The following is a 26,845-nucleotide window of genomic DNA, read 5'->3' on the forward strand; positions in this document are numbered from 1 at the left end:
TCCTGCACCGAGACTGTTTTTTCCGTTTGGGAGGAAGTTGCAGATAGCATGGCCCTTCATCCCCAGATATTCAGCGCCTGTCTCCTAGGAACAAAAACATTCTCTTATTGATCGCTGTATGATTATCACCCTCAAGAATGCTAACATGGTTACAATACTGTTCCCCAGGACTCGGTTCCTACTCAGGCTTCCAGTCGTCCTGGCATCAGTGTTCATATTCTTCTCCCTACCCTGGGATCCAGTCAGAGATCATTTAGTTGTCAGACTCTTTGGTCTCATGTTTTCTTTTTCCTTTCTCTTTCTTTCTCTTCCTCCCTCTTTCCCTTTTTTCCTTTCATGACATTGACAATCTTTTTATTTCATTTTTATTTATTTATTTACTTATTTATTTTTGTCTTTTTGTCTTTTCTAAGGCCACACCTGTGGCATATGGAGCTTCCCAGGCTAGGGGTCTAATCAGAGCTGTAGCTGCCGGGCTACACCACAGCCACAGCAACTCGGGATCCAAGCTGCCTCTGCGACCTACACCACAGCTCCCGGCAGTGCCAGATCCTTAACCCACTGAACGAGGCCAGGGATCGAACCCAAAACCTCATGGTTCCTAGTCAGATCCGTTAACCACTGAGCCACGACGGGAACTCCGACAATCTGTTTAAAGTCAAGTCTTTTTATTCTCTTGAAGTGAACACAGCTAAGGAAGTAGGGGGTTTTGTCCTTTGATGATTTGGCTTTTTTCTTTTTAGCCTCCACGATTTCATGGCTTGCCATGAAGCCTCTAACAAGATGCTGTGCACATATTGGATGCATAAAATCCAGGGTATTTTTTTTCTCCTAAAAATCTCCGTCCTAATAGACTCTTCCAAAGGCTCACTCCTCAGGGCATTCCTGGGACTGATGAACAGAGCTGGTGCACTTTTGATGGAACAGCATGTGTCTCTAGGAACTGCTTTTGGTATTCACAGGCCAGGAATCGAACTTGCATCCTCATGGATCCTAGTCAGGTTTGCTAACTGCTGAGCCACGAAGGGAACTCCAACAATGGTTTTTATTATCTTGATTCCCACGTTTACTTCATACCTTCATGCATCTCTTCTCCACAGACTCTCCTTGAATTTCAAACATAGCCACTGCCTTAGAAGACAGCAAGCTGCAGATGTGTGTGTGGTGGGCAGCCATGAGATGGCGGTAAAAATTGACTCAGTTGTTAACTGGTTTAAACTGTTCAACTTGTCAGAAGGTAGTTCTTTTCACTTAAGAATGGGAGCTTTTTCCAGCCACAGGCAAGCATCCAATTTATCCAGAAAAATTTTGTTTCACAGTGAAACAGAGAAAAGGAAATAATAGAAGCTTCCTGAGACATTAAGAAGTACAGTCTTGGAGTTTGTGTTGTGGTGCAGCAGAAATGAATCCGACTAGTATCCATGAGGTTGTGGGTTTGATCCCTGGCCTTGCTCAGTGGGTTAAGGATTCGGCACTGCTAGGAGCTGTGGTGTAGATCGCAGACGTGGCTCAGATCTAGCGTTGGTATGACTGTGGTGTAGGCCAGCAGCTGCAGCTCCGATTCGACCCACAGCCTGGGAACTTCCATATGCTGGAAGTGTGGCCCTAAAAGGAAAAAATAAAAAACAAGTACAGTCTCTATTCCGCTGCAGAAAGCACACTAATTATCACAAAAGATGTTGGTTATCATTTAAGGAGGAAATACTCTGTTGACATAGTTAAGTTATTCAGCATCTGTCCTGCCTGACTGTAGGTTGTAATCCAGACTGAGGGATCTGGAACTGTTTAGACCTCCTCTCATTGGATGCCCTTGCCTCGTGGAAAAGCTTACACATGAAAGAGTCGATTGATTTGGGCATTTTGCATTTAATAGCATTTCCATTATGAAGCTAGTATTTACTAAAATGTCTACTGTATGTCCAGTCATTTCGTTTAATTCACAGAATAGTCTTGCAAAATAGCTTTCCCGTAACAGATAAGGAAACCGAGGCTGAGAGAGTGATTGTGATGGTCACACAGCTCACGAGTGGAGATAAGATGGAGGCTCAGGTCTTTCTGACTTCGTTTTGCCCCAGTTTGTCAACTTCTGAATGTCTTCTTAGGATCAGGTTCATTGCTGGTGAGTAAGAGGCAGATCAGTGATTGTTGGGAGTGTTGTCAGGGACGAGGGACAGAGAGCAGTTAACCCGCACACCCAGTCTTGTTTTTTTACCCACGGCTGACCACTCTCAGACCTTCCTCTCTGATGGCTCACAGCCACATGTGAGGCTCCTCAGATGAGCCCTGTAGTAGTTGGATCGGCCTCCATCCCCAGAATGAGGGCCAAGCAAACCAGGCTCTGTTGTGTGAGAACTCTTTTTACCTAGGCCAGAGGCAGACCTAGAGCTTTCCTTTCTTTGCCTATAGGCCCAGAGGTGAACGTCAGGCCTTAGTATTCCAGAGCTCCACGGAGAAGCAAGAGAGAGTGCTCTGGTGTCAAGGGCCCAGCCGGTCTAGGCTGCCCTCTCCAGCCCTTCCTGGTGGTGACTGTGGCACCAGCCCTGGACCACCTGACCTTGTCAGGAACCCCAAGTGCCTCTGGCACTTGAGACCAAGGGAATATCTTTGCCCTTGACCTGCCCAGTCGTGGGGAGTCGAACTAGTGCAGGAGGGCTGCGAATAGAGGAGCATATTGGAGCTAAAACTGCCAAACCACACCCCTTCTCTGAACAAGAACTGTTTCCTGTGAAATGGCTATTTTTTTCCCTTTTGTAAAAGAGGTATTTAAACAAAAGTGAAATCATAGCATTCACTTTCTCTTTTTCCCCAGCAAAGCCCATGTTTAGAGAACATACATATTGAATGTATTTATTGATGTGGGTATATATCTATATGCATACTTAATATCTGCATAAAGCCGGTAACTTTTGATGCTAAAATTCTACTTGAAAAAATTTTTTCTTAACAGTAGTTTTAGCAAGCTTAATCATCAAGGCTCAAAGTGTTCGTATTTGCTTTGGGTGATGATAAAAGAGCTAAATGGTGAAAGGGATGTGGGGGTGAGGAGATGGGGGAACAACTTTCTCTACCATAACGAAAATTTATCTGCATGGTAACTTTTGCTTTGCATATGAATCAGAGGGAGTTCATGCTTTGAAACAAATTTATGGTTAGCAGTAAAATAAAGGTCTGTTTTACTGCCTTATTTTTACTTAATAAATCTTAATTACTTTCTCTCCATAAATTAAAGCATTTACCATGCTATATCTTAATCATCAGGTTTGTCACATCAAGCATTAATTTCATAGAATAATTGCCGCTTGGGCTTTTTGTAAAACATCACCTCATAGTCTCTGTTTGAATGTTCCAGAAGAATCACTAACTGGATTTTCAGTGAGTAGACTAGTCTTGCCATGTTGCCTCAGTTTTTTAAGGAGGTACTGACACGCATTGGACTCACTTTGAACAGCATACCATCGTGGGCTCGCCAGTCGAGGGCAGAGTAGGGAAGGGGAAAGAAGTGGTGTAAATTACAGACTAGTTTGAAAGACATGCAGGAGTTCCCCCTGTGGCATAATGGGTTAGGGATCCAGCATTGTTGCAGCTGTGGCGTAGGTCGCAACTGCAACTCGGATTGGATCCCTGGCCCGGAACTCTGCCGTATGCCACAGGTACAACCAAAAGAGAAAGAAGAAAGACATTCATTGTTACTCCTTCGAAGTATATCTCAAAATGTTTCCTGGCAGAAGTCCCCAAGACTGACTTTGGAGAATAGATTGATTTGTAATTAGTAGAATCTCACATAAATGTGCCAAAATCCTAGGGAATATTTTGTCAACTTAGGAAGTTACGTAGTCTTCCTCATTCCATTCACTCAACTTAGCAAATCCTGTCCTGATGGTTAATATAGCCCTTGGAGTTTTGTCCAACCCAAGTTGAGCTTAGGAATTAGTAGCATTTGTTCATTCTTGGCTCCCAGTATGCGTACAGGGAGTACACAACATTTTCATTTTTATGTTGAGAGTAGTGTCATTTCATCAGATACTTACCAAAGGAAAAAGGCCCAGAAGTGAATATAAAAATGGATGTGATTTAGAGTTCCCGTTGTGGCGCAGTGGAAATGAATCCAACTAGGAACCATGAAGTTGCGGGTTTGATCCCTGGCCTCGCTTGGTGGGTTAAGGATCTGGCGTTTCCGTAGGCTGTGGTGTAGGTCACAGACACGGCTCTGTTCCCACATTGCTGTGGCTCTGGCGTAGGCCAGTAGCTGCAGCTCAGTTTCGACCCCCTAGCCTGGGAACATCTGTGTGCTGCGGGTGCAGCCCTAAAAGGCAAATAAAAATAAAAATGGATGTGATTTGCTGTGTGGCCCTGGCCTGCATTCCTCAGATCCTTGCCTTATCATCCTCCCCTCAGCTTTCACTGGGTGTAGGAGGGGCCTCCCACGGGCTGCCTTTCCTGGTGTCCCTCTCCCCCTCCCCCATCAGCTGGCTTCTGGCTGGTTAGGCCGGGGGAGTTTCTTATGAAAGATAAAGGTGGGAGGAGAGAAGCCACAGGGTATTTCTCCCTCCCTCTTCCTCCGGCAGAATCTCTGGTAGTGGAGGGGTCTTGTCTGGGGTTCCTGCTCCTGGGGGACGGGCCCACTGGGTTTCCAGCGACACTGGTGCTCTTTCTCCCCCACCCATCCCTCTGGCCCCAGGGTAGGAGTGCGTTCCTACTATTGTGGATCAGAAGTTGCCTCTTTGATGTCCCAGCTCTTCTGTCATCTGTGTAATAAAGTCTGCATTAAATCTGTTCTGTTTTACATACTCAGAGTGGCTGCTTCTTCCGGACACATGTTTTATAGAAGAGTTTTGCTTTTATTTCATTGCTTATGGAGTTTGGGGTGTTGATAAAAGGGAGTGCTCAATTATTCATTACCTCAGTTAATGTTTAATCAGCTTGGTATTGCATTTAGGTAATGGGGCAAAGAGGATAAAATGACTTAACTGCCCTCAGGGCCCTCGGTCTGGCTGGGGAGGCCTGCCTTTCCAGAGTGCCCAGGAGCCAGAAGGAGGAACACCTGTGCTGGTGAAGTGCTGCCTCACCCCTCCCCGGAGGCTTGCCAGATGCAGAGATCCTGCTCAGGGCGCTGAGTGGGAAGGGCGTTACCAGCACAGGCAGCAGTTAGTACAAAAGCTTGTCAGGTGCTTGGCTCCCCGAGAGTCTGCTGGGTTCGGGGTAGTGGAGGGAGAGGGAGCCAGAAAGCAGTCAGGGCCTGAATCCCCAAGAGCAAGCACTTGGAGTGGAGGGAGGCAGGTTTTCAGTAGGGGAATTATCCTTTAGAGAGTCCCCATGGAATGGGTGTGGAAGAGGGATGGGAGGGCTGAGCGTGGACATGGAGAACTCTGGCCAGGTGGTTAGTGTAGAACTCTTGGTTGGAGGCAGGGATGTTTGAATGGAGGCCTGAATCAAAGGATTGAAGAGGAGGTGTTAAAAAAAAAAAAAATCAAGACATGCTAAGGATGTAGAATGTGTATTACCTGATTTTTTGTTTTGTTGTTTTTTTTTTGAGATATGTTCGGACTTGTTGCTTAAAATGTTGGTTGTATGCAGAGATCAGGAAGTGTTTGGTTGGGCTGAGTCAGTCTTAAAACTAGAAGACTGCTTATATTGGAGTCATGATGTTTCTGGGCTGTTCATTCCGCTTTGCTCTGGTTGATTTCAGGTTCCAGACAAGATATGGTTGCAGCACTAGTCATATTTAACAAGCAAGCCAAACAAGCGATTCTTTGTCAAAACCATTCATTACCCGCCCCACTCCCCTACCCAGTATCCTTTTTCTGGCCGTGATCTGCTCAGTCTCTCTGCTGCTTGTGACATTTATTGACTGTCTCATCTCCTGCCTCTGCCTCTCATACCTCTCTTAACTTCTGATTAAGAATTAGCCCTTCATCTATTTGGCAAATCATCGCACAGCTGGTCCTTGTGTCTGAAGGTTTCAGAATCTGGCGATGAAACATCCCCTGTTAATTGAGAAAAGTCCCCTCATTATCCAACCCTCCACATGCCAGAGCCTATGTACTGAGTGCTTTGCAGAGTTAAAAGAGCATGATGCTTGCCCTCTCAGAGCTCAGCAGCTGAAAGCAAACCTGTGCAGGTAGAAACTGGCAAGAAGAAAATGCTAGAAACAGGGAGTTCCTGTTGTGGCTCAGCAGTGATGAACCCGACTAGTGTCCACGAGGATGCAGGTTCAATCCCTGGCCTCACTCAGTGGGTTAAGGATCCCGCGTTGCCATGAGCTGTGTTGTAGATCACAGATGGGGCTTGGATCCAGTGTTGCTGTGGCTGTGGTGTAGGCCAGTGGCTACAACTCTGATTTGACCCCTAGCCTGGGAACTTCCATATGTCATGGGTGGGGCCCTAAAAAGTAAAAAAAAAAAGGGGGGGGGGAGGGAGAAATGCTAGAAACAATATCCACCTTAAAGTCTGCAGAAGGGTTTGGTTTGAGCTGCTGCTCCAGAGTCATGGCTGGGCATTAGTAGTCATGAGAGCTGACACTGATGCATTTCATTCTTTGGAGTTTCAGGTAAGAGTACAGTTGAGATCCTGGGAGCTTGGGGAGGGGTCTGACGTCCCGACTTTGCCACTTATATGAGTCACCTTGGCGGAGTGACTTCATTATCTGTAAGAGGAGGATCACAGCAGCATCTGCTCTAGGAGCGCCCGGGGTTAAATGGCAGACATGTGCATTGTGCACAGCATACCTCCTGCCACGAGCAGTGTGCAGTCAGGTCCTGAAGCCAGAGCGAGGTGTCCAGGCTCCGTTGAGAGAGTTGTGCTTTGTGAGTTCCAAGGACCATTGCTTTCCGGAAGCTGTTGTGTTTAACCCCAAACTCCGTTACAGGCACTTCATGCTAATTGCAAAGAAAATTCTGGAGCATGCTTCTTCAGGACAAGCAGCTTTGGAGTTTTCAAGTGCCCTCCTGGATGGTATCATACCTGATTGGGCGTCAATTCAGGGCACACCCAGGAGTACGTCTGAAGCAGCCAGGTGGCAGGTAACACCTCAGAGGAGATTCTGCCATCGCTGCCTCTCTGAGAGCCTCCCTTGCTATCCCTCACCTCCCTCTTAGTTCGAGGGCCACACACATTAATCGAGCACCACTGCTTCTCAGTTCTGTACGAGGCTCCAGGGGTCCAGAATGAGAGACAGCTTCCATTCTCATGCACCTTAGTCTAGTGGAAACATGTAAATACCTCTATTCCACTGTGATTTTTTTTTTTTTTTTTTTTGTGATTACAAGTGCAAAGGAAGTGTGGAGATGCTCGGAGAGATGCCTAAGAAGAAGAGTAAGGAAAGCTGCACAGATTAGGTAACATCATGGTAGATTGTGAGTAAGAATAGGGAAGTCCGCAGCCAGCATGGCTTGTACAGAACTGGACTGTGGGGTGGGAGGAGAGGATGGGATGGAGATGGGATTAAAGATGGAGGCAGGAGCTGGGTCGTGTGCGAGCTTGGCCTCTATCATGTGGACATGGGGGCCGCTGAATGATTTTAGGCAACAGTGCTCTCAGGTGTGCATTTTTTAGCAGGATCCTCTTCCTGTGGAAGATGAACTTGAAAAGGAGGTCGGGCATGCTGGCAGGCCAGCAACAGAGTCCTAGGTCCTTCTGCATTCCAAAAGCCTAGAACTTTGTTAGACATTTAAGACATGGACTAGAAGAAAGACAGCCCAAGTTGAATTTTCCAATTCTGCACCCTCTCCTCAGAACATGCTGACCTGGACCTCCATCTGTCATAAGCAGCTTGACTGGGATCGTAATAAATTATTTGTGCCTGGCATTCTTTTAACTGGCACTCTGTTTACCAGTGCCTCTGTGCAACTGGAGCGTGGTGATGATCGATGCTTATAATTCTGACCCTGAAGTACTCCAAGCCTTCTAAATCATCAGAGAAAGATTAAAGTAGATTCAGTATTGCTGTAATGTGCGTGTGCTTCCCTGCCTTCTTAGTCTTCAGAAGGCGACGGTTTATCAAGTGCCCGTGTTCTCATGTGCAAACGGTGGTGAGAGTCTGTGATCACCCACAACTCCCACTCCCTGGCATGTTTATTAGCCATGCAGCCTCAGAAACTGGGGAGCACGACAGTCCAGGGTTCTCTTCATGCCCAGGAGGAGGGACCAGGTCGGCCTCAAAGGGGCAGACTGAATGGAGATGAGCGAGGAAGCGGCAGTCGGTCGGAAAACAGTGGGAGTGATAGAGCAAGAACCAGACTGGCAGTTTCCAGGCGCACCCCTGCCACGGCCCAGCCTGGGAAGAGTGGGGTTTGGGCCGGGACACCAGCTTCAGGCTCTCATGCACCCTGGCCTGGATGGGATCATCAGGCTTGGATTTGGCAGGGTTCTCCACCAGCTCTATTCGTACTGCAGCAATGACTGCTCAGTAAAGTGCGCAACATTAGCAAGTGGAAACATCAATAATTAGAGCATCCTGCTCCCCCCCACTCCTCCCCCCACATCATTTCATGAAAACCACTATTACTGCAGCTCTGACAATGTCATTTGGCCCGGAATGAAGAGCTCCAACTGGACTCTGTGCAACGGCTCTGTTTTGTAACCCGGCTTCCAAAACCAAGCGTGTGATGCTCTGTTTTGTAACCCGGCTTCCAAAACCAAGCGTGTGATGTTATTTAGGAGGGAGATTGGCTGTTGTCATGTTCTCTGGGGGGGTGTATGTTGCAGTGAGTAGAAAAGCCTCTAACATTTTCTTTACAGATGTGTTTTTGAAAGTTTGCATGTTTGTTCAACAAGTCACGCCTGTGTCCAGGTGTCTGGAGGGGCCAGTCCTACATCCCAGGGACTCTGTTTGTCCCACACATGTGTACATGTGGGCTCTCCAGCTGGCTTTGTTTGCCTCTTCTGAGGGTGGGCTCCAGGGGGAACTCTGAGCCCTAGAAGTCCAGAGGGACCAGCAGCGGGGGTGGGGGGGGGCATTCCCAGCTCCCACTTTTCGGGAGCCGGCCAGGCCTGGGCTGAAAGCAGGAGGCAGGCCTGCAGCGTTTCCCAGCCCTGGAGGAGTTGGCTGCGGCCCTGTAGTTTCCAGAAGTTCATTCTTTCTCCTTCGCAGTGTTTCCTGGCCTCACAGGGTTGTTTGGAGAGCTGCTTCTCGAATCCTCCTCTCGGGAAGCAGTGCTCTCGTGTGTCCTGACCGGCTCCTCGTTTCTGCTCACAGAGGGAGTGAGATCACGCTCATTCCGTGTAGTCACCACTCTACTGGGCTTTTCCCGGACCTTCCCTATTAATCTGAAGTCAGGTGTCAGGGGAAGGGACCCCCGATGTGACAGTCATTAAGTGCCCAGAGGGACCCACCACCGCATCTTCTTTTTCACGTGAACCTTCCCTGATTCCAGCTGCACTGAACCTGCTTGTGAGCTGGAGCTGCTCACACAGGCCACCAGAGCTCCGAGGGCATGGCATATACTTGCAGAGCAGTGTTTGTTCAGACCACACATCCTGTCCCCACAGGTCCTCAACAGACGATGTGTGGAAGCGGCCGTGATGACTGGCCTGGCCCTGGGCTGCCGTATAAATAGGAAGTCCTTGTTCGACAGGAAGCATTACTTCTATGCAGATCTCCCGGTGAGCAAGCCCTGCCAGCTGCAGGTGTCCTCAGAGCTGGAGCTTTGAGTTGGGAGGGGGGCCTCATATCTTCAGTGGGAGCTCCATCCATCCCGGCGGGGCTCTGCCCAATGATAAAGCCAGCGCCCCCTACCCCCACGTCTGCTGGTCCTGACTGCTGGCTCCTGGCCAGGCCTCGTGCTTCTGGCCTCTCACTCGTAATTAAGTGAGGAGGGGAAGCAGCCCGTGTTCCCAGGCTCAGCCCAGCTTTGATGCTAATTGCCTGTTAGGACAGAAGCCACCTCTAGGGCTGCTGCACCGGTCAATGCATTCTGTGGCTCGGTCCCTCCTTTAAGTTGCAGTTCCCAGTAATAGGACCATGTCCTTTGAAAGCATTCCTGTCACCCCCAAGGACCATGTAAGTGGACAGCAGTGAGCAGGAACACGAACCAGAAGCCCGGCAAACAGCAGCTATTGTGTGAACTAGAGCCAGTTTTTCATAATGTTGAACTGAACCAGACCTCTCATGTCGAGTGAGTTTCCCAAAATAATGCTGCATTTGATCAGAGCCTCTGAGAGTAAATATGGCCCTTCTTGAATTTTAGGAGAATGGTCATGATACGGCCTCACGTAATTCTCCTTGAACTGAAGGTGGGGGTGAGCTGATTTCAGTGGGTGAGGGCAGAATTTATGTAATTCTAAATAAAATTCTAAATTCTAAAAGTCTGTTTTATTTAGAATTAAATAAAAAATACGATTAGAACCAGAGTTCTCCACTTGCTGCTGCTTTTCCCCTCTGGCTGCCAGCCTTTTAGCCAATTCTACTACTTGGTACAGTGGAGAGAATTAAACTTCATTTTTTTTCCCCCTATCTTTTGAGAGTGATAACCAGTTTGGTCAAGGTTAACTAACAATATGTGACTAAAATGAGGTGTTTCATTATCTCTGGCTTTCTGGTCTTTCTGGCCCAAGTAACTCAGATGATCTGGAGTTGGTGTTGCCAAATATTACAGGAGATACACTTTTACTAAAAACGTACTGGTTTTTATCTAAATAAACAGTTTATTCAGATTATTCCAGTGTCACCGAGCATCTGTATTTTATTTGGAAACCCTACCCAGAATTCAGTGTTTATGAATTGAGACTTCTTGTGTCAGCACAGAGAGCAAGCTGGCCTCATGCAGTGGTTCTCAAAGTGTGTTCCTCAGGCCACTAGCATCAGCGTCACCTAGAAACTCATTAGAAATACACATTCCCAGGCACCACCCAGACTTGCAGATTCAGAAATCTTCAGGTGGGGCCAAAAGGTCTGTGGCATCCATGGCATATGGAAGTTACCCGGCTAGGGGTTGAATCAGAGCTACAGCTGCCGGCCTTCACCACAGCCACAGCCATGCTGGATCCTTAACCCACTTAGCAAGGCCAAACATCGAGCTCCAGTTCTCATGGATACTAATCGGATTCGTTTCCACTGCGCCACAGTGGGAACTCCAAAAAGGTTTGTGTTTTGACCACACTGCCAGAAGTTTCTGATGCAGCTAAAGTTTGAGCAATGCCCACTGGGTATCTAGGAGCACAGACTCCAAACTCCGAGAGTTCACATCCTGCCATTGATGCTAGTTTTGCGGCTTTGGGCAAGGCCCTAACCCCGCCGTGCCCTGTACCTCCCTCCTAGGGTTGTGCTGAGGATTACATGGTGTGAGGTCCTGAGAACGGGGTCACTGTTGTTCTCCGTGCCCCAGTTCTCTGTTCTGACCTCCACTCTCCTTGGTACATGTTAACCTGTGCAGTTGTGAGTAACGCTTCCTCCCCGAGCAGAAGGAGGCCAGGCAACTGTGCAGCGTCCATCAGAGCTCCGCGCTGTCCATCAGCTGAGCCTGAGTGTCACCGAGTTTCTAGCTGGAGGAGGAAGGGAGGTCGGGTCAGGGAGGGCAGCCCACAGGATTGGTGAGCTTAAAGAACAGGAGCAAGTCCAGAGTCCCCAGATGAGCAGTGCTGTCGCTGGGCTGAGAGTAGACGGCAGGAGGCGTAGCCAGCTCTGTAACAGGGGCCTGTCGGGCCCAGGAATCAGAGGCAGGGCTTAGTGCTGGGCTAAGGGGGATGATGCGTTCTTTTCTTAGAGACCTCAGACAGAGGGCTTATTGTTGCTCCCCCACAGGGCACTCCGTAGGGAAGATGGGAGTTATGTTGCTCATTGCTTTGTTAGGGGGCGGGAGGGGGGTGCCGAAGAGGGGTTCCAGAAAAGCCAGGCTAAGTTACGGCTGCAGGGCACAAACTTATTCCCCCCCACTCTTTTTTTTTCTCTTTTTGGTTGTGTTGTATTTTTACATAAGCTGATAGTAGTTTTGTGACATTAGAAGGAAGGGTAAGCTGGATCCCAGCTTTTATGGACGGACTGGTGACTCTGTGACTCCTGTTTGGGTCCAGGCCGGCTACCAGATCACCCAGCAAAGGCTGCCGATCGCCGTGAACGGGAGCCTGGCGTACAGCATCTGTGTGGGGAAGAAGCCGGCGCAGGTGGTCCCCAGGACAGTGAGGGTCAAGCAGATCCAGCTGGAGCAGGACAGCGGCAAAAGCCTCCACGATGACCTGCGGTCCCAGACGCTCATTGACTTGAATAGGGCAGGTAGGCTTGGAGATTTTCCCTCTTCCTTCCTGCCCCCTCTGTTCCCCTCCAGAGTTTTCCCAAACCAATTGAGGAAACAGATCCAGGCGCCTGACAGATCGAAGATCAGAATATCGGCATCGCTATGGGCGTAGCTGATGGGGAAGCATGGCTTGAACTGCAGTTATTATGGGCTTGCTACTAACCCACCCTGCGGTGAGATCAACGTCGTCACCTAGTCACCGACCCAGCAGCTTGATGCCTGAAGCCGACACTGAGGAAAAGAACCACCATTAAAAACCCAAAAAGCAACAGGGGGAGTGGTTCAGAGCCCATGCGTGAGGTGGGGTTTCCCACACTGCAGCCTGATCATCTGCAGCACAGGCTTGAGTGCCCTGGTCACACTGACTCTGCCTCTCTCTGGTAGGGGTTGGCCTGCTGGAGGTGGTCCTGGAGCCCGACATGTCCTGTGGAGAAGAGGCAGCCACTGCCGTCAGGGAGCTGCAGCTGATTCTTCAGGCCCTGGGGACCAGCCAGGCCAACATGGCAGGTAGAAGCCACAGAAGCGGCACCTCCTCTTCTCCTTCGCCCTCTCTACACCCGGGCTCTCTCCTCGGTGGAGTGTTGCTCTCTGCGTCGGCCACAGCGGCCTTGTCCATGCTCTATTCTCAGCCTTTTCTGTTGCCAGGATTTTTTCTCCTTAGAATAGTCCTGCCGTTCTTTTCTGAGCCCCTGACCAAAAATGAACATACAGAACAGCGGCAGTAGGAGGTGCCAGGCCCAAGAGTATGATTTTTTTTCCTTTTTTTTTAAAGGGCTGCACCTGTGGCATATGGAAGTTCACAGACTAGGGGTCGAATTGGAGCTACAGCCACCAGCCTGCGCCACGGCCACAGCAGCTCGGGACCTGAGCCACATCTGTGACCTACACCGCAGCTCATGGCAATGCCAGATCCTTCACCCACTGAGTGAGGCCAGGGATCGAACCCGAGTCCTCATGGATACTATTCGGGTTCGTTACTGATGAGCCATGACAGGAACTCCCAGCCAAGAGTGATATTAGGGGTCAGGGACTGGAGGCTTTCTCTTGGCTTTTTGCATCACAGTGTTGTGAGAATTAATACAATAATTGTTTTAACTGCTTCATTGCCCTCAGTTTAGAGAAAACACCATGTCTCTCCAGAGTGGCTCTTAGTTTGTGAGTTCCATTTGGGTAGCACTTCGTCGCTAGTTGATGCTTTTCTTTTGGGTCTCTTTCTTTTCCTTCTTTGATAGAATTTTCAGCCAGGAACAGCAAAGTCATTATATTGACTATACACTTTATAAAATTTTAACTTTGAGATAAACTCTTAAATTCAATGGAAATATAATAGAGACTTAAAGAAAAGAAACACTGTGCAAACTTGGGGCCAAGCAAACTACATTTTAAGTGTTTGCAAATTGGACAGAAAGATTACATGTTTTGGTCAAATGCAGTTTCTTTATGGCCTCATCCTAGCCCCGCTTTGCCCGCCCCTTACATCCCTGAGTGCTGGTCTTTCCTCTGGTTTTTCTCTCTTTTCTTTTCCCAAGGGGCTTTTAAAAATCTTCTGCCACTCAGATCATTTCCTGACCGTGTGGCGAAAGGACACAGGTTCTGCATCTGAAGTGGTTAATCCATAGTTCAGTACATTGCTGTATTAGGCAGGATTTTCCAGAGAAACAGAACAAACACATTTGTGTGTGTGTGTGTGTGTGTGTGTTACATAAAGAGATTTATTACAAGGAATTGGCGGCTGTAATTGTGGAGGCTGAGAAGTCCTAAGATCTGCAGTCAGCAAGCTTAGTGAGCTGTGGTTTAGTCCCAGGCTGGGTCTGAAGCCCCAGAACCAGGACAGTAGAGGGGATTAGTGCTTGTCTGAGCCAGATTCCAAGGCAAGTCCGATACCGCAGCTCCAAGGCAGTCAGGCGGAGGCAGCATGTTTCCCCTCACGCTGCCTTTTGTCCTCTTCAGGGTTTTCAGCGGATTGAATGAGGCTGGTCCCCTGCGGGAGTGCAGTCTCCTTGCTCGGTCTATCAATTCCAGTGTCCATCTCATCCAGAAACACCCTCACAGACACATCCAGCATAATGTTCAAACCAAGTATCAGGGCACCCCTTGACCCTGTCAAATTGGCACAAAAAATTACCCATCACAAGTGGTCACAGGGGGTGCCAGTAAGTAGGACTAATGGTGAAGGCTCATTCTGTGTCAGTTTATAATAGCATTTACCAGCCATCTTGGCATACACTCGTTTGCATGTTACAGAGGGACTTTAATTGGTAATGCCACATTTGTCACATAGGACAGCTTATGGGCCACAGATTGTAACATCAGAGCGCTGGTACCAGTTGAGTCTGGAGACAGCCTGCCAGTTTGCTATCCCTAAGCTAAAGGCTGGAAAAGCACAGCCATATGAATTTGAGTGGCGTAAAGGTTAGCTACCTACAAGTTTGCTTTATAGAAATGAGGCTCTGTTTTAGAGTGAGAGAACTCTCCACTTTATTTACATTTTTAGAATTTGTTTATTTTCGGCTGTGGGAGCAGCTTGTGAAAGTTCCTGGGCCAGGGATCAAACCCGTGCCACGATAGCAACCCAGGCTGCTGCAGTGACAATGCTGGATCCTTAACTGGCTGCTCCATGAGAGAACTCTCCATTTTAGATGTATGGTTCATTGCTCTTTTCCCCACAGAACAGAAATGAACTATGGGTAGGGTGGATGGTTATCCATTTATGCGCTAAGTGTTGATTCTCTCTTGCTTTAAAAAAAAGAGGGTTTTTTTTGTTATTCCCTTCTTTCTACACAACCTATGGAGTAATAAACAGGCCACCTGTTTGCTGAGAAATAGTCCCATCTGGGTCCTTGCCTAGAGATAAACCACAAACAGCAAGAACTCTTCAGGCAGTGACAGCTGAGAGAGTACATTAAATCTCATTTGTTGTGTCACTTTGTGTTGCTTTTATTTTTTTATTTTTAGTATTATTATTATTATTATTTTTATTTTCCCACTGTACAGCAAGGGGGTCAGGTTATCCTTACATGTATACATTACAATTACATTTTTCCCCCAGCCTTTCTTCTGTTGCAACCTGAGTATCTAGACAAAGTTCTCAATGCTATTCAGCAGGATCTCCTTGTGTGTTGCTTTTAAATACCAATCCAGGGAGTTCCCGTCGTGGCTCAGTGGCTAATGAACCCAACTGGTGTCCATGAGGACACAGGTTTGATCCCTGGCCTTGCTCAGTGGGTTAAGGATCCAGTGTAGGTTGCAGACATGATTTGGATCCCACATTGCTGCAGCTGTGGCCTAGGCCGGCAGCTCCAGCTCTGATTCGATCCCTAGCTTGGGAACCTCCATATGCCGTGGGTGCAGCCCTAAAAGACAAAAAATAAATAAAACATTATTTAAAAAAAAAAACCCAATCCAATGGCATTGCCCCAGCATAGCAGCAGAATGACTGAGGTGGTTCTGAATGCTGTGGAGAGCGAAGGTCTGCCTTGAAATAGTAGGAATCCAGCTTGTTGCGCCGTCAGCATTTTATCAGCCCAGAGCCCTTGCCCATCCTTCTCTCTCAGCGTCCTAGGACCGCTGTGTTGGCAGTGGAGGCAATGGAGACCACTGCCTGGGAGCCAAGGCCGCCCCTGACGAGCACCAGTGGCCTTTTCATGTGCTTTTGGAATGAGGCCTCAGTTGTTCTGGGCTGTGATTCAGGGAGTTCCTGAGAGTTTTGAGCAAGGACTAGCTCATCCTGGGTTCCAGAAGTCATTTCCTTCCTGGTGGACATTGGTGCCTTCGAGACCCATAAAGCAGTCCGCCGAGTTGAACGCGTACCAAAGTAGTTAACATTCCAGAGGTGATAGCCTCTGCCGGTTTGGACATGGAGTGTGTGCTCGTCAGTTCATGAAGTGGTTTTTTGTTTTTTTTGTTTTTGTCTTTTTGCCATTTCTTGGGCCACTCCCGCAGCATATATGGAGGTTCCCAGGCTAGGGGTCGAATTGGAGCCATAGCCCCCGGCCTACGCCAGAGCCACAGCAACGCGGGATCCGAGCCGCATCTGCGACCTACACTACAGCTCACGGCAACGCCGGATCATTAACCCACTGAGCGAGGCCAGGGCTCGAACCCGCAACCTCATGGTTCCTAGTCGGATTCATTAACCACTGCGCCACGACGGGAACTCCCACGAAGTGGTTTTTTAAATTGATTTGTTGTCTCCTGTCAACTTTATGACATTTCCGAGAGGTGGGTATTACTCTGCCTGTGGTACAGGTGAGGAGTTGAGGCTTAGAGAGGTTGGGCACTGGGATGTGAGCCCACGTGTGTCCCACTCCAGGTGCCCTTCCTTTTTAAGCACTGCATCACCCTGCCAGCCATGACAGGGTCACACCTGCTTCAGGTAACAACTTAGATGGTGTAGGAGGGGTGGGTGCTGACACTGTCATCTCAGGACTGGCCTGGCATCCTATCCCTCTGCTTCCAGCTATGGAAATTGGGCAAAGTATTTGACCTCACTGAGCCTCCCTTACTACCTTGTACCACGAGTCCCTAAATAATTGGATATGGAAGGAGAAAGGGAGACGCCAAAGAGGTGATCCCAGCCCATGGCTGGGCGAGAGGGGCGCGAGAGGAGTGGTCTTGGTGGAGAAGAGCTGAAATTCTGCTTTGGAAATAGAGAGTGTGCGTTGCCCGAAAGATGTCTCCGTGGCCCATCAAGCTGTATCATCGGGAATGAATGTGGTAATGTACACAGAACATTCCCTGGGTCCTGGCAGATAGCCTGCGCTCATTAAATGCGAGATGCTGGCAGTAACAGTAATAAGTAGCTTTACAGACTTGCCGCTCACTTTGGATGAACGAGCTTTGTGAAATACATTTAATAAAATTTGGCCACCTTATTATCTTGTTTTCTGTCAAACCCTGTTCTTTTAAGTTCTGGAGAGTGTTCAGTGGTCAGAGTGAGACAGCATAACAGATCCCCTCACTATATCCTCAGGCCCCTGCTGTTTGTACACCAGCAGTTTTCCGTCCCAATGTTATATTTCCGATGTGGGAATGTATTTTAGAAAAAAAAAAATGTAACTGCACCATATCCCTGTGCCCAGTGCTATAGGTTTTTCATTTACTGTCACAAACCTCTGCTCTGGAAAGTAGAAGCGGCGCTTGGTAATGTTCTCATGAAGTGGGCATGAAGGCCTCCCTTGGCATTCCAGAATGCAGCGAGCAAACCGGACGGGTGTGGCTTTTGTGGATTTGTGGCAATTTAACTTAATTTGTGTAAAAGGTCTTTTGTCTTCCCCTGGATAAAAGGCCCTTTGTTACTGTTGGATACTGCATCTCAATCCAGGCAGGTGAACTGTCTTTGAGCACCGCAGGACACTGAGTGAGTCCTCACGGACATCTCGGGAGCACGGTCTTCTCTGGGGGAGGCTGAACCTCGTGCTTTTATTCCTTTTCCAAATTAAAACTCTAAATTGTGCTAGTTTCCTTTTTAAAACCCCGTGCAGGGTTCTCTGTGCTCAGAAAAGGCTTTCTCCCAAGTACTGAAATTTGGTTGGGCAGAGCTCACCATATTTCAGAAGTTTTCCTTTGAGCTGAATGGACTTTTCAGATGATTCCGTTAGATTTTAGTCTTGTTCAGACAGAACTTTTCGAACTTATTAGGAACCTATTGTGAGACAGGGAGCAGTCTGTTTACTCATCGCTCAGGAAAATACCTAGGTATTAATTTATTGAGCAATTATCATGTGCTGAAACCAGCTCTAGGTTCTGAATAGAGTAGTGAAAAAGACATTGTTCCTGCTCCTTAGATGGGGACAAACACATTAATAAGTAGAACAAAATAGTTATAGTGACAAGCGCTTTAAGGAATTAAAGAGGGTGTCATGATAAAGAAGAACATTGCGGGAGTTCCCATCATGGATCAGCAGAAACGAATCTGACTGGCATGCATGAGGACACAGATTCAGTCCCTGGCCTCGCTCAGCAGGTTCAGGATCCGGTGTTGCTGTGAGCTGTGGTGAAGGTCACAGACGCAGCTCGGATCCCATATTGCTGTGGCTGTGGCGTAGGCCAGCGACTACAGCTCCGATTGGACCCCTAGCCTGGGAACCTCCATATGCCACGGGTGCAGCCCTAAAGACAAAAATGAATAGCATTGGAAGGTGAAGGCCTCTGCAGAATGACTCAGTGCCCCAGCCAGCATCAAGCTGGAGGAGGAGTGTCCAAGAAACTGCCAGGGTAGAGTCCCTGAGGAAAAGTGTAGAATGAGCTTGGAGACAACACAGAGGTGGCAGTAATCCACTGCAGGGAGGGCACAAGGAGCAGGGGAAGGGGGCATCAGGTAAGACTTTTGAAAAGGTGGGCAAGGGCTGGATCACTGACAATGGTGGGGAGCTTGGATTTCATTCCAGGGGCAGTGGGAGTCGTTGAAGGGCTTTTAAACAAAGGAATGACCTAGTGTTTTAGGAAGCCACCATGACTGCCCTCTGGAGCGAGGCTTTCAGAAGGGAAAAGACAGAAACCAAGAGTTTGGCAGTACTTCAGGTGGAAGGTGATGCTCCTGCAGGCAGGGCTGGTGTCAGTGAGCATGGAGAGGTCAAGATGGGTAGATCCAGGGTGGTTTGGAGAAATAACAGGATTTGTTAACAGGCCAGGATAGAAGGCAAGAAGCAGGAAGAAATCAAGGATGCTTGAGGAGCAACTAGGTGGTGCCATTTGCTGACACAGGGAAGATGAAGACAAGGATGGCTGTGGGGACAGGCAGATGCCTTAATCTTAGAAACTGAAAATCCTGAGACACCTCTTCCTGGAGGTGAAGTAGATCACGTGGATGGAGCTCAGAGGAGGGGTCTGAGCAGAAGGGAACATTTAGGAGTCGTCAGAACATAGACAGTATTTCAAACCACACCCCAAAGAGATGGCAAGGCAAGAAGGCGGTCCTGAGCTTGGATGGGAAGGAAGCATCTGCACGTGACAGGGACATGGAAACGAGTGTCCAGGAGCTGGGAGGGGCCTCAGCATAAGACCCCAGCAGCAGAGAGAGGAAGATAGTTTAGGAAGGCAGCGTGGGTCGGTATGTCACACGCTGTCCAGTGAGGTGAGCACAGTGTGTCCTGTGTCTGGGGGATCCAGCCGCCAGGGGCTACGGGTGACCCTGCCAGGCGTTTTTAGCGAGTTGGGGATGGAAGCCATACTGAAGTGAGTGTCCAAGTGAATGAGAGGTGAGATCCTGGAGAGAATATTCAACACACAAACAACACTTGCTTGCGAGCATTTGCTGAAAAGGAAAGCGGGAAATGATAGCTGGATGGTGGAGAAAGAATTGGGTTCCAGCAAGTGAGTGGTCTTTGGGTTTGGGGCTGTGGATGTGGGTCCAGAGAGGGGATGCTGACCGAGGGGGTTGCTGACAGATGTGGGGGCGAGGAGATAACTGAAGGAGTGCTGTCCTTGAAAGGCGAGAGGTGTGAGGACCTTCAGTCTGGGCCTCCTCCTTAGAGATCTTCCATTCTGATCTGAAAAATGAGATTCGTTCAGAATGGACTGCAGTTGGGAAGTTCTGTGGTACCGACTGCACATCTTCTCATAACTCAGAGCAACCACTGGTAGAGGCCGGCTTACTGGTGAGGGTGTCCAGAGAAGAAGGTGGTGCCCCTTAGATGAGACTGTAACCATGAGGACCAGAGTGTGGGAGCCAGCGAGCAGACAGGGGTTATATGCACACGCTGTCCTGAGGCTTTCTCAGGGAATGAACAGTGGAAAGGACCAGACGTCAGCCAGGACTGGGTTCAAAATCTGGAAAACCAGGAGTAGGAGACAGGGTGAACCCAGAGGAGGTGGCTGTGCCCTTGAGCAAGCCCCTGGAGGTGATGAGACCATCCTTTAGCGGGTGAGGTCAGAGCCACATTGGGGTGTCCAGGCAAGGCCGTGTTGAAGGGCTGGTTGGGGTGCAGGTCCTCAGGCAAGGAAGGTGGCCGTGGAAATGGGGAGGAAGTGACAGACAGGAGGGACATTTGCGGGGAGGCACTGATCAAAGCTAGTCAGTTTGACTACAAGGCGTGAAGAAAGCAGAGCAGCAGAGGATGGCTGATTGAGGCTCCTACACCCAGGCTCTCATGATACCACGTGTCACCGGGACACTTTGAGGTTCGATGTTGTCTGAAACGGGCTCCGGGCTTTGTAAAAATGTGAGAACTCCGTGCCCGAGACATAGTTAGAATAATTTCTGGGCTCAGAGGTACCTTTTCTCTCTGACTGTCAATGTGGGCGGCCATTGGAGCCACCGAGTGGAAATGACAAAGACCAGTTCCAAGAGTCTTTTTCTTAGCATGGAATTTATTTATGCTATTTTATTATTTTATTTTTTGTCTTTTTCTAGGGCCGCACCCATGGCATATGGAGGTTCCCATGGAGGATCCCAGGCTAGGGGTCTAATTGGAGCTGGAGCTGCCGGCCTATACCAGAACTACAGCAACACGGGATCCGAGCTGCGTCTGCAACCTACAGCACAGCTCTTAGCAACGCTGGATCCTTAACCTACTGTGCAAGGCCAGGGATCGAACCCACAACTTTATGGTTCCTAGTTGGATTCATTAACCACTGAGCCACAACGGGAACCCCTATTTTATTATTTTAATATGCTTGTGCTGTGAAATCTTAGAAAATGCTTTTCCTTATTGAGCCCATCAGAACATTTCAGGCTTGGCAGATTTTGTTGTTTTAGTTCAGACTTCCCCAAGAAAATAAAAATCCTGCATTTTGTCTTCTCTTTTGGTTTTGTTTGAAATATTATAAATGAAGTTGGGAAATAGAGAACCCAAGCTCTACTTTGCAGGGTGTAAAGTGTGGTGATTTCTTATCTCCATCTCTGTCCGTCTCGGAAGTCTGCCTCCCTCTCCTCCCCTCTAAACACCACCTGCTTCCCTGGGGGTTGCTGCTCCCAATCGTTCAGGGTCAGAGAAGGTCCTCCGTGATGGGGACAGCGCCCTCTGATTCCCGCTGTCCCTTCCCAACAGCGCTGTCCACGGTAACAGACCCTGACAGTGATCAGGAGGAGGCAGAGGCGTGTTTGCAGAAGGAAGAGATCCTTAGGGTACCTGGAGGGAGAAAGCCGAGGTTTCCGGCTGGCTCCTGCCCTTGAGCTGTGCATTCTCAAGGACTCTCTTCTAAATCTCCTGGAATCAGTGCTGGAAATCCACATTCCATTGGTGAGCAGGGCGGGGTTACCAGATAGTCATTTCTGAGGCCTTCCCCTCAGCCCAGCCCTGATGCTTTGAAAAAACTTCAGAGTAAAACTGCAGAGTAAATCTCCATTTTCACAGTGTTGTTTCTCTTACTTGGCATGAAAGACGTTAGATTTCCTGAGCTGGTATATCCAGGATTTCTTGTGTCTTCTACATGTGCCCAGGGCTCAGGTGTGTGTGCACGGCACATGCATGCCCCTCAGAAGCCTCTGGACTGTCCTCCTCATAAGTGGACAGAAGTACCAGCCTTGTACCTCAGGACCAACCTTGCCTTCACTGAAGTTAGGCTGCCATAACTAAACAATGACTAGAGTTAGATGTTGCTTGCACTCTCTCTCTTTTTTTTTTTTTTTATCTATTTAGGGCCGCACCTGCTGCATGTGGAAGTTCCTAAGCCAGAGGTAGAATCAGCTACAGCTGCCAGCCTACACAACAACCAGAGCAACATAGATCCAAGCCTCATCTGTGACCTACACCACAGCTCACGGCAACACTGGATCCTTAACCTACTGAGCAAGGCCAGGGATTGAACCCGCATCCTCAAGGGTACTGATTGAGATTGTTATCCTTCAGCCACCATGGGAACTCTGCAATCTCTTGCCTTCAAAAGACCTCATTGCCTCAGCAAGTCTGAAGTGTCTTCTTTCTCTCCTTCCAGAGGGCCAGTTGAGAGTGGATGCCAATATATCTGTGCATCACCCTGGGGAGCCTTTGGGCATTCGAACTGAAGTGAAGAATCTCAACAGTGCCAGGTTTTTGGCCAAAGCTATAGGTGAATATCAGCTGTTATTCCTCATGTACCTCCTTGTATCCGTTATCTGTTGCTGTGTAATAAGCATCCCTGTCCATCAAACTTAATGGAAGTGGTAACATTTCCACTTTCACAGTTCTGTGGGTTGAGTGGGTTTTCTGCTGCCCTTCCTCAGCAGAAAGAGTGTGATGAGTGTGGCTGTGGGGAGCCAGCAACTCAGCTCAGACAAAGAGTCCAAGATGACCTCAACCCCATGTTGGGACATTGGTGCTGGGTGCCCACCAGGCTTCTTTACCCACATGGGCTCACTTCCTTCATTTGCTGAGCCATGGCCGCCTTATTTGGTGGAGGGGTCATGCCAGGAGGATGAAGGCAGACGCCTTGAGACCTCTTGAGTCCTTAGTTTTAGAACTTGCAGGATCTCTTTCAGCACATTGCATTCAAAGCAGGTTCAAGTGAGGTGAAACAGACGTCACCTCTATGAAAGGATCTGCAAAATCCCACAACTGTTTTCCATATACCACATTCCTTCTGACCAGCCTGAATTGCGTGAAGTCCTCTTTGTTCATTTTAGATTGGCCACCACTTGACTTAAGCGGTCAGTATGCTTTTCTGCTTTTTACTGTTTTAACTAATAGATTGGGCCTGTGCAGTCAAGTATTGGTCTTATTGGAGAACATGCTGTGGATATTTCCGTGTTGACAAGCATGTACCAATAATTAAACTAGAACAGCTGGGTAAGATCAACATCTGGGGGTGGTCCGTAGAAGTTGATGCCTGTGAATGTGAGAGGAAGACATCTCAGGAATGAAAATATTCTTGAAAACCAGAGGTCTCTAGAGAGAAAGAGAGGCAGGAGGGAGGGGTGGAGTCTGAAGCACACCCTGCAAGGTGCACAGAACGTGGCCCACACGGATGTGTCATCACAGGCAGAAGGCTTAGTAGAGTCCTGGGTCTTGTCAAGAAAGTATTCGAAATAGCACAAAAAAGATTTTCTAGTCTTGTATAAAACCTTGTTCTCCTGAACCTGAAATGATCAACCATCCTCAGTGAAGACACTCCAAGTCTGCCAAGTTTCAGGAAAACTGCATGAATTTGGCCAAGGGGATGACTTACAGGAAGGGAAGGTGTCTGAGGGAGACTCCCGTGTGAAGACAGATTAAAGAGGGTGGACTCTGTCCATCAAAGGAGATGCAGTCCATGTTGCTGAGGCTGTGAAAACCCTTCCGGCCCAGGTTCGTGAAGGTGAAGCTTGGGAAGAATGGAAGAAAGTTCCATCTCACCTTGTAGGTGGTGCATGTTCTCCACCTCATTATTCTGAGAGGAGATGGTAACCTTAAAAACCAAATAAGGTTTTAGGTAGATTCATCTCTTTTGAGTTACGGAGACCCTGCCTGTTTCGGGGTAAACCCAACCTTCTATTGTCCTATAAAGTCCCCTTTGGAGCAGCAAGCCTGAGACAGAATTTTCCCTGGGGTCTGCCTTGGCCCAGAACAACTGCAGCTTTACTGTTATGGACTTAGTCCTCCAAGCCTGGAATTTTTCCACCTCCTTTTTCTCCCTCTGTCAGGCCTTTTAGCCATCCTCCTGGTGCTGATGCTTTTTTATCGGCTCAGATTAAGAGTGTGGATTTGGGCAAGAGAAAGGGGGTGCGTGCTGGGGTGGGGAGTTAGCAGGACGGAGGCTAAAGCTCTTTTCATAAAGAAGCTTAGCAGCTATAGCTGTGTTTTGCTTTCCACAGCTGCTTTGTTTGATGGTGAGGGAGCACAGCAGTGGCTCTTAATCATTTGGGGTCGTAGATCCCTTTGAAAATGTGATGATAGTTCTGGGCCCTCTTTCCAAAAAACGTGCGTATGCACATACCACGTTTATATAATTTCAGGAGGTACCAGGACCCCTTGAAGCCCATCCATGGGTCCTGGGGTAAGGACTCTTGATAAACGACAATCCTAGATCTGGAGTCACTCAGCCTAGATAATGGTCTGAGCCCTTCTTTCGCTAAGTTGTGTAGTCTCCGCTGGGTCCCTTAACCTCTCTGTACCTGAGTTTTCTCAAAAATTGAGAGAGCAGAGCTTCATACAAGGCCCTTTCCAGCACCTTTATTCTATGATGGCATCAAGACAAAAATGTAGCATATGTGGGAAGAATTGTCGTAAACAGCTCCTTTTTTTTTTTTTTTGACATAAAGATTGAAAAAAGAATTCTAATTATTGCTTAACTGGATGAAAGGAATCAAAATATGATACATGACAAATTTTTTTTTTAGACTATGAAATTCAGAGGCAAATCAGTGAACTTGAGAATGGAGGTGAAATTCTGAATGAAACTCGTTCGTTTGATTACAAGCTGGGGTGAGTTTGTGTTGCAGCATCTTGAACACAGGTAGGTGGGGCTGTGGGCTGGGCTGGCCATACTCCAGCCATGTCACCTTGAAGGAGGGACGTAGCCTCTCCACCCTTCGGTTTCCTCATTAGTAAAATTAGAAGAGCACTGTATCCTACAGAGAGGTGATTTACTCTCTAGGGCTGGTAAGAGGTTTAACCTGGCTGAACCAGACCTGCTCAGGCTTAGGTCCTGGCCTTTCCCTGGCTTCCAGCTTTCCTCCTTGGGGCAAGAACTTTTACTTCCTTAAATTCTTTCATACCTTAGTTCTGCCAACTAAAGCTAGAGATGGAAGACAGCTTAGAACTGACTGTAGAGGTGCCTTTTTCTGTTCAGATAACTTTGAGTCTAATTTTCTGAGTCTGATTTTGAGGATTTTTTCCACTTAGCCGAAGACAGAGTGGAAAAAAGCTCAAAAGCTTAGAGTTGAGTTGGTTAAATGTTGGAAACATTGAAGCAGTTTCTTTTTATTTTTAATTATCATGCTAAACATTTTTTACTTATTTTTTCTGAAATGTATCACATAAGTGTCTTCCAAAGAAGGCTAAGGAGCTGGAATCTCATGGGTCACCTCTTGGTAGGGGAGCCCCTGTCTGCACAGGCACTAGCCCATGCTACATGCAACATTTTTTGATGTTTTCTTGTTTAACTGTCACAGGTGCACCGTGCCGATGAGAGATAAAGAAGGAAAACAAGACTACAGGTGGTTATTCCTCTTGTCAAAACACCTTTCACTATTTGGGGTTGGGGCATGTTCCAAATCCACTTATAGACCAACATAATGACCCTGGGTATATTTTAGGAACCACTTTACTTGTTACTGTATAATGGAAAATCCAGACTTCCTGTTTTATATGTATACTGAGTGAATATTTTCTTGATTTGGTAGCCATGGAGTACTTTATTTGGCTTGATTCAGTGGTTGGAAAAGCCATGTTCACTCACCTCTGTGTTGCAGTTGTTATAATTGAGCTGAGAGAGTGGCAGGTGAGGGGTGGGGCCTAGGCTGTTCTTATTTTATTCACTAACAAATTCAGTAACACACTGAGGTTCTGTGAGAAGAAGGAAGAAAGAGATTTATGTGTTATTCACAGTTCCTGTTGAATCTCAGGTGATGCTATTTAATTGATTTAACTTAAACAAGCTAGACTTAATATGAGAGCCAGAATTAAAGCAAATAATGAGGTTTAGTTTAAAATCAAGTGAACCTTTTGTTCTTCCCCATGGAGTTTAGCAGACTTCAAAAATTAAAGTTTCAAGCAACAAAGTGATAGAGGTTAGCACATTCTTTTATCAAGTGCAGGAAGAGGTAAGAGTAGCCATTGCTGTCAATGAGGAGCATACATAGCATTCACGTGATGTGGGAACCAGGAAACTCTTCAATCCTCAGAGTGATGTCTCCTCAAGGACTCCTCTGTCAGAGTCACCACTGTCCTAATTCCTGTGATCTTCTAATTCAGTCTCTTCTTCCCAAGAAGGTCTTTGTTCTCCAGTGCTGCCCCTGCTCTGTTTATGCTGCCTTCTCATTGAGCATGGAGTTGGCTTTTGAACTCAGCCAGTGGCTTCAGCTCAGTCCCCCAGGCAAATAGATGGGATGCAGGAAGCCTCCCTTTGGTTTCCTCTTGCCTTCAGAAGCCAGACTGATTCATGGCACAGATTGGGCTTTGAGGCAGTGGGTTGCTTGCACTTCTGATCTGTTACCTTGGGGCCACCATTTATTCTGCATTATCCAGCTTCTGCACAAGCTCCTTGACAAGATGTGGGTGGAGAAGAAACTCTACACGCTGAAGAGAATGAAGGGAAGGACGTCCTTGTTTCAGAAGAGCATGTGCAGTGGTGCGGCTTCCACATTTTTTAAAAAAAATTGACTTTTTAGACCAGTTTTAGGTTTATAGCAGAACTGAGGGCATATCATAAGAGTTCCTATATACTCCTTGGTGTATTTCATGTACTCCCCCTCCCCCCACTACACACACAGTTTCCCCTAATAATATCTTGCGTTAGGGTAAAGTGTGGTACATTTGTTAAAGTTGATGAACCAGTATTGATAGCTTATTAGTAACTAGAGTCCATGGTTTACACCAGGGTTTGCTCTCTATGTTACACATTTTGCAGGTTTTGACAGATGTGTAATGACATGTACCTGTCATTACAGTGTCACACAGTATGGTTTCACTGCCTCCAAAATCCCCTGTGCTTCCCTCAGCTAACATTTTATTTAAACAAAATGCATTTTTTCTTCCACTTTTCAAGAAAGAAATTTCTCT

General features: G+C 47.7%; 1 protein-coding gene across 2 annotated transcripts in view; it reads left to right on the forward strand.

Annotated features, from left to right (window-relative positions):
• GATB (glutamyl-tRNA amidotransferase subunit B) overlaps positions 1-26,845 on the forward strand; it is an 83,907-nt gene that overhangs the window by 20,111 nt on the left and 36,951 nt on the right. Inside the window, exons 3-8 of one of the 2 annotated variants that reach the window (XM_047798470.1) lie at positions 9,487-9,600; positions 12,007-12,205; positions 12,612-12,734; positions 22,104-22,217; positions 24,463-24,547; positions 25,237-25,281. In XM_047798470.1, the coding sequence (XP_047654426.1) occupies positions 9,487-9,600; positions 12,007-12,205; positions 12,612-12,734; positions 22,104-22,217; positions 24,463-24,547; positions 25,237-25,281 (680 nt within the window). The remainder of the gene's footprint in view (positions 1-9,486; positions 9,601-12,006; positions 12,206-12,611; positions 12,735-22,103; positions 22,218-24,462; positions 24,548-25,236; positions 25,282-26,845) is intronic. The other variant, XM_047798471.1, reaches the window with a different exon arrangement.

This window comes from Phacochoerus africanus, chromosome 10 (assembly GCF_016906955.1).
Source record: "Phacochoerus africanus isolate WHEZ1 chromosome 10, ROS_Pafr_v1, whole genome shotgun sequence".
Taxonomy (NCBI): Eukaryota; Metazoa; Chordata; class Mammalia; order Artiodactyla; family Suidae; genus Phacochoerus; species Phacochoerus africanus.